Source organism: Cotesia glomerata, unplaced genomic scaffold (genome assembly GCF_020080835.1).
Source record: "Cotesia glomerata isolate CgM1 unplaced genomic scaffold, MPM_Cglom_v2.3 scaffold_14, whole genome shotgun sequence".
In the NCBI taxonomy this organism is placed as follows: Eukaryota; Metazoa; Arthropoda; class Insecta; order Hymenoptera; family Braconidae; genus Cotesia; species Cotesia glomerata.
This window is the reverse complement of record NW_025401775.1, coordinates 234094-242221: the sequence shown is the minus strand read 5'-3', so window position 1 is coordinate 242221 and position 8128 is coordinate 234094. Positions and strand designations below refer to the sequence as shown.

Below are 8128 nucleotides of genomic sequence, written 5' to 3'. Positions count from 1 at the left end.
TCATCAGCAGAACTAGCCCGAGGCCGCTCGGGCCACAAAGTAATTGTCGGGGACGCTTGAATCGACTGGCTGTGCTTCGTAGGACTGCTCCCTGGAAAATCGGCTTCAAGAATAGCAAAGTTTGCTGGTGGGACTGGAAGTCTTTGGAGTCGCAGGGATAGATAATGTTGCAGCAGACGTTCGGAGCAAAGGAATTGCGGTCCTGTTGATTCAGGGTTCCCGAGTGGCGGCGTGGAGCCAGATGCGCGTAACGGGTCAGAGCATAGCCTGATGAAAGCTTGAGAATCGCTACAGATATTAAAAAAAATATTGAAGCCTCATGTTTTCAAAAGCCGCATTCTGAAACATTCATGTATGACAGCAGCAGTCGGCGCATAGCGCTAAGTCCATGATTAGAGTTCCTCTTAAAATCGTCGTTTAAAGCTCATTTTTATTTTAATTGATTACTTATTCGACAATCTTATTAAAATATAATTGTTTAAAAAGGAAAATAAAGAAACGAATTATTTAAATTAATATTTCCCGTTATCAATATAAATTGAACATATCTGATTATATTGTCGCTTAATAAAAATAATTTTAAATTTTAAAATGAAATGAAAGTTTTGTTACATATGGCGCTATCTATCCAGATTAACTTTTTTTTGTCAAGGTATAAAAAATCTATGCGATAGGGATTGTAAGATCAGAATTATAGGCAATCGGATTTCAGTGTAATCGGAATTATCGGTAAATCAGACCGATAAATTTTTCTTAAACGATTATATTCTTTAATTGCTGAAGATCTTGCTTTAATGGAATGAGGATCAAAATTGATTAAATGTAATCCACGTAACTCTGTTACACGAGATAGAGCTACATAAATTTGACCAACATTAAAAATGGTGTTCCCCGCTTCAATGATAGCATTTTTTAGACTTAAGCCTTAACTCTTATGAATAGTCACTGCATAACTCAAGCATAATGGGAATTGTTCTCTTACAACAAAAGCTCTTTTAAATAATTGAAATTTGACTTTAATCTTCTCAATAGCGTATTCGGTATCTGCACCAAAGTCTATATTGATAGCTTGTATTTCACTCCCATCAATCGACTTGGAGACTGATTTAACTGTTCCTATAGCACCATTTACTAGACCAAGAGTAACATCAATATTTCGACGTAACATAACTTTCGCACCAATTTTTATTATTATAGTTTTAGCAAGTCCAGCTGATTGACTAGCATTATCTTCTATTTTATTTAAAGTGTCAGATACTTTTTTGATCAACGATTTATTGCAATCTAAGTGGTCACGAGCCGTTAGTATAATTTCTTCAGAAGAAATTTTACTCGTCATTACTGAATTTATTAAATCACATTGCTTACAGGTAGGTACCAAACAGACTGTATCTGACGGCAATTTCTCAATATAATTACATATTTCATGTAATTTTTCATTATACGAAAGAGACGGATCAATAATAATTTTTCTCTGCTCTAATAATTTGATGTCATCATTAGTCATAGAAGCAACTCGTACTCGAGAGAGCAGCTGACCATAAATATTATCAGTTTTTTGTCTCATATTAATTCTTAGTTCTTCATAACAGAATAAGTCGGTCCATAACTTAACACTACACAATGACCCAACATACTTCTCAGCATCTTCAGATGATAATGTGACATAAGTTGGATTTTCATGTACAGGAGGGAGTTGGAGTAAATCTCCAAAAACAACAACATGTTTACCTCCGAACCAATCATCGATATCAAAAATTTCTACGAGTCTTAAATGTATATATATCAGAGTAATATTTGATACCATTGATATCTCATCAATGATAAATAGCGTTGTGTTTTGTAGCTGATCACGTAATGCTTTTAGCACATTGTCAGATAATTGCGTATAAGATGGTGTGAAGCCGTGTTCGACATGCAATTGAAATACTCGATGTATAGTCAATCCATTGATATTGAAAGCAGCAATACCAGTATGGGCTGTTACAACCGTTTCTAGATTCAATTCTTCTCTAATCCAACGTTTAATTACATTGATTAGAAAACTTTTTCCTGTACCACCTTCTCCGCTAACATACAATCTCAATTTAGTATTATCAGATAATACGTTATTTTTAATTTTTTTAAAAACTTTCATTTGATCAGCGTTCATGTTATTAAATTAATCATATTAGCTAGAGTACAATTATTATTATCATGCTTTTGTGCAGCATCATTGAGTTCTTTAGCTATTATATGTATTTCGGCAGCATCACAGTTTTGATGACTTTTTCTGTGAATCATCATTATTATCATCGTCATTATTACATTTATTTTCAATCAATTTTTTTATGTATTCTAAACCTTTTTCAAATTCTTTATTATATTCATGATAATCATTAGCTTGTTGAAGCATATGCTGATGATGAGTAAATGACTCTGTGTAAGTTTCAAATCCATTTTTAAGCTCATCTGTATTACGCCATGGTTGAAATAATAATAACAATGAGTAGAAATAATCCTCTGGTCGATTTGCAACATTATATCTAAAATGATTAATTAAATAACCTCGTAACCGTTTTTTCAAAAATAATCCTGGACGTATTTCATAATACTCATTAAGATTATTTTTTGGTTCTGTCTTAGTTGTATCGTACCATTTAGCAAAATTATACAAGCATAAATTTTCTAAATCTTTAGGACGATTAGGATAATAATCATCAATTAATGAAGGACAAAATATCTCAGTTGATTCGGGATCATTACTTTCTAATTCTTCAATTTCTTCTTTGGTTTTTAACTTTCTATTTCTTATCATTCGGACATCTAACCATTTAATAATAGTTTCTGAATCTGTACCATGTAGAGAAATGCCCAACAAAGTATCAGCAGCTTCTAGAGCTCCGACTTCTCTGTGAGTTAAACTACGAAACGCAATCTTCCACAAAAGCTGAGGTAAAGTTTTGGTTCAATTAATTTCATTAATTGTTTCTGATGATTTAGTTGGTTCTCTTTTCGTAGCATATTTTGTGACATATTGTGTCAGTATCGTAGATTTTTCTCCGATAAATTGAATATCCATATTCCCTTCCCAGACAGATAAAACTGATGGATTGTAATCATTAATATTAACTTCGTTTTCATTACGAGGAAGATCATACAGTCGGCTTTTACTTTTTAAGTTTCTACGCCCGGCTATTGAAGTAGCAGTATCACGAAGTACAAAGTTTTCAGAAACAGGCCGTGGAAATCCAAATCGACAAGCATTACTCACTTTACCTGACTTTGGTTTTTTTGTTCGTAAGCAGTAACTATTGTGATTGTGTTGTTGATGTGTAGTTACGCGTCTGTAAAGTGTTGGTGATATCTTTCTATCTGGTAACTTACAAGTTACGTATTTCATGATAAATTCAACAACTTCTTCATTAGTGTTAATACCCATTATTGGAGCACCTTCTATCCAAAGTATTAAATGAAAATGTTGAATTCCTCTACCTTGGTATTCTCGGCGCCAAAAGTAATGGCTAAGTGGACCGAGAGGTTGGCTATCTGATTTAATGAATTCAAGAACAGCTTGAAATTTATTGTCAATAAATCTTGAAACTGATACTGGGTCAGCTGCAATTACTTCACTTGCAGATAGTTTATCAAAGTGTGGAGTATTAATTTCCTTTATATACTCAATTAAATCATACCAAAGCCATTCAGCAGGACTGACAGTAACAAACCATGTTGCAGGTCCATAATGACGTGTCATACATGACAAATTGTTTCTAGGCTTACTCCAAAATTGTTCTGAATTTCGAAGTCGAGCAAATAGAGTTGTTAAATTTGCTTCTAACTGACCATCTTTGAGATGTTTTAAATAACTTTGCGCTGTATATCTTTCACGAGCATTTGTAACATTCAGTGTATGATAAACACCTGCACCAAGTTGACGAATGTTAGCGTCATTTAATAAAAAGAATAAATATTGCTGGTTTAGACGAAAACGTGAATCAGCTGATTTTAATTTTGCTTTAATATATTCGAAAGCAGTTATACGTACTTCTCTTTCTTCACATTGACCGTTTTTACCATAAGGATATAAATCTGGAAAACATTGTAAGTCTAATGTTTTCAATCGATTATCTAATGCTTTTTCATTAATTTTTAACATTTGATACATATTTGTTGAAGTATCATTCTTTCTTTTATCGTAAAGAGGATATATAGTGTATTGTGCATATTGAGAACTCTCTGGATTTAATACTTGAGTAATCATAGCTTGATGTTGAGGTGTTTTACTTTTACTTGATATATATATTTATATCATTTCACAAATACGTTCCGTTACCGTACAATTACGGTTTCATATAATTTAATAACGATAAATTACCGTATAGTAACGGTACTAAGCTACTGTATAGTTATATTATATGACCGAGAATTACGTAACTTTACCGCACTGTCACGGTAGCCTGCGGTACTATGACGGTATTGTTACCGTACAATCACGGTAGGTTACTGTATTTTTACGGTAATCTACCGTACATTTACGGTTTTCTACCGTACATTTACCGTAATTTACGGTACGATACTATATTACGGTATATTACTGTACCTACCGCATTTTACCGTAAATTTACGTAAGTTTACGTAACATTACCGTAAAACGGATCCGTCAGGGAAACGTGTTGACAATTCATGTTAGTTAGGTAGTTTATAAGCTGGTCGTAATGTTTGACAAAATTTTTTAAAATATTTATCTTCCACAAGCTCAAATGATAAATTCTTACTGAAAAATAAGTAGCTTAAGCTTTCATCTAACTTTAAAAGTTCACATTCACTTATTTTATCAACAAATGCATTTATTTTTTGTGTAGTCTTCTTTGGTTTAGATGTTGATGGTGTACTAATTTTATTAGCAATTTCACAAGTAGAAGAATTATTATTTATATCATAGCTTCCAGATCGCTCTTTGCGCTTTTTTGATGAATGTTGAATCACAGAATCATTATCATCACCATCACTGTTACAATTAGAACTTTCATTCTCCCATTTACACTTTTTTCTATAAAAAATAAAGTCGAATTAAATTTATCAACATTTTACTATTTTAGTTAAACTTTACACTGGCTTGACTGACTGCTCTTAATTACTAAATTAATTATTATAAAATTAAAATTTTAAAAAGTTAGTTTAAAAAATTATTAGTCTTACCTGTGACTTTTTAATCTTTGCTCAGCAGTATTATTTATTATTTGTTTACATTCTAAACAAGAAGCTACTAATTTACCGTTTTATCGAATGCTTTCAAAACCTCCTTCTTCCCAATAGTTGTGCTTTGGACGACCACCTTGTTCCATTTTATTTATTTTACTTTATTTAACTATTATTAATTTAATCGCAGTCACTATAAATACAGTTACTGTATTGATAATTTATAATTATTTGTCCGGATAAATTAATTGTTTTGTTTTTTTTTTTAAATAGAATACAACCGGATAATTAGCGAGACTTTTATGATTGAATTTATTAATCCGGTAATATTTTTTTTTTAATTTTTTTAAATAAGTTTCGGTAGTTGTAGCCTATTCATTCAGTAATGTAAACCTGATTGGTGGAAAATAGCGGCAATTACAATTAAAATAATTACTACGGGTACATTCCTAAATGAGCTAAAAGCAGCAGTAGCCCTTTCAATTTTGATGTATTGCAGCTACTAGTAGCGCATTTATAAATATACACTATATTATATAAATTATACTTTCTAGATCCATAAGATACTAATTTAATAATAGTATATCACACCCCTTGGGAAGTAAAATAAAAAGAGCCTCAGATCACATGTAATAAAGACAAACATGTGATCTGAGGCTTTTTTTATTTTATTTTCCAAGGGCTGTAATATACTATTTAGTAAAAAAGAATTAATAATTACTAATTAATTTTAATTAAAGAAATGAAAAAAATACATTATAAAATCGGTTTTTTAGATTGAAAATTTTTATCTAATATTTATTTATATAGATAAGTGTTTTTAATTGATTAAAAATGAGTTCAAATAAATTTACTAGAATAAAACGATAAATGAGTTAATTACTTTTGTTTAAATTATATATTTTTTTTTAACTGCGTATATATATATTTATTTTATTGATTACTAGTAAGATTATTAAGAAATAATTATTTTACTAATATCACTGCGATGCTTGGTCAATCGATTTTTCTTTGTATTTTCCAAGAACTTTCATAATTTCAGCTCTTTAAATTCTGAGATACCAAAGAATCTCTGTCAAAGTCTCTTCTAGTGTAAGTAATATACTTCATTAAACCAACAAAAAAAATTAGGAAAACGGTTGACCCTAAAGGCCATCCCTGCAACTTCCCGCTAATTCTATCCTAAAATGCTTAAAAGTAAACTTATGACGTTTTTGAGCTCTTCGAGTTCAAAAGACTGTTAACAGTTACAAAGAATAATCAGTTTTTTGAATCTAAGGGTTTTTTAATAACAATTGAATCAGATCTAAAATTTCGAAGTAATTCCAACATATTTTTAAAAATTTTTTTTTTTTTTCAACGATAACTTATGAATGAAACAACCAATCTTGACGGGCTTGGTGGCAATCGACGTGATATTTTACGGTCTAATAATTAATTTTTTTCTTATAAAAAACGACCCAACAAGGAATTTTAACATTATGTGCAAAAAACCCAAAAAATCACTTTTTTGAAATTCTTTCGTTGACTATATCTCGCAAACGAATTGACCGATTACGACGATCTTGGTAGCAATCGACGTAGTTTTTTGCGGTCTAATAATTAATTCCTCTCATGAAAAACGATCCAACGAGAAACTTCGAAGTTATGTGCAAAAAACTACTTTTCGCGATTTCATTCGTAGACGATATCTCACGAACAAATTTACCGATTTTGATGGGTTTATGGCAATCGACGCTGTATTTTAAGGTTAACGAAAGAATTTATTACCCTCGCAACTTCCGGACCACCGTGGAAATACTATGGAGACTCGGTAGACTCACTGTGGGAATACCGTGGATTTGTTCTATTTGTCCACGATGAACCCATAGCAGTTCCATAGTAATTCTGCTATGTTTCCACGGTATTTCCACGCTGTTTCCACAGTGTTTCCACAGCATATTTATAGTATAGTAGTGCTGAAAACTCGCTTAATGTACCATACCCGAGTCAAAAATTCAGACCCATTAAATTTTAAGAAATCTGCGATTTTATAATTAAATACTAAGGATTTATTTTCGAGAAAATCAAGGAACTTAGAAACGAAGAAACATAATCACAAACGTCAGACAATTCTAAGTTATAAATATCGCAAGTGCCCTAATCGAGATTCGAACCTACGACCTAACGTATGGAAAGCGACGACTATCCCCTAAGCTATACGGCCGTAAGTACTTTTACGTCTTTATAAACTGATAGCCTATAGTCTAGTCAACGAGTGCCGTTTAGGTCAACTTTTTTCAACAATCTCCGAAAATTATGTTTGAGGTGTCATTCAATTCGGAATTCGGAGATTTTTAAAAAAGTTCCGCTTGCAAAAATTATAAAAGTTATCAACAATTAACTAAAAAAAAAGGGGTTTAGTTTTTTGCATATATCTCAATAACTAATGAAGATTTCTCAATTTTAAAAGAAGATTCGAAATGAAAAAAAAATTTCCTAAAATAAGTCCCCACTCCCGTGACTGTTGGACTAATATTTATAATTTTTCCAGAGGGTTGAATACCCTGTTGAAAATGTCCCATAACTTCCATTAAAAATAAAATTGGTTGGAATTGATTGTGCTTTTGTCGTGGTAAATCCTTATAAAAACTTATACCGGTTGCAAAAGAGAAAGATTCAATCGGACTACAAAGATTTTCTACGTGGATATCCAGTGTAAAATGATAATGTCTATGGAAATGGAGCATCCTTATAAAAACCACAACATTACTTAAAAGCTTCAATAAGACATTCCTGATAGAATATATAACTAAAATTTGTAGTCGTTGACAGGATTTTCTTACATTTTTTAATTCTTACACACAGTGAGATTCACATTGGACTTCCGGATTGAAACTAGCTCATGATCCCATTAAATTGGATCAGGCGTTTCCGTTAGAATATACAATTTAACTTATTGATCCTA

At 31.5% G+C, this 8128-nt stretch overlaps 1 protein-coding gene across 1 annotated transcript; it reads right to left on the bottom strand.

Moving 5' to 3' along the window:
• Positions 1 to 925: 925 nt before the first annotated feature.
• LOC123273802 (ATP-dependent DNA helicase PIF1-like) lies at positions 926 to 2152 on the bottom strand. Its single transcript, XM_044741272.1, has one exon. The coding sequence runs from the start codon at positions 2150 to 2152 to the stop codon at positions 926 to 928; it is 1227 nt and encodes a 408-aa protein (XP_044597207.1).
• Positions 2153 to 8128: the final 5976 nt, after the last annotated feature.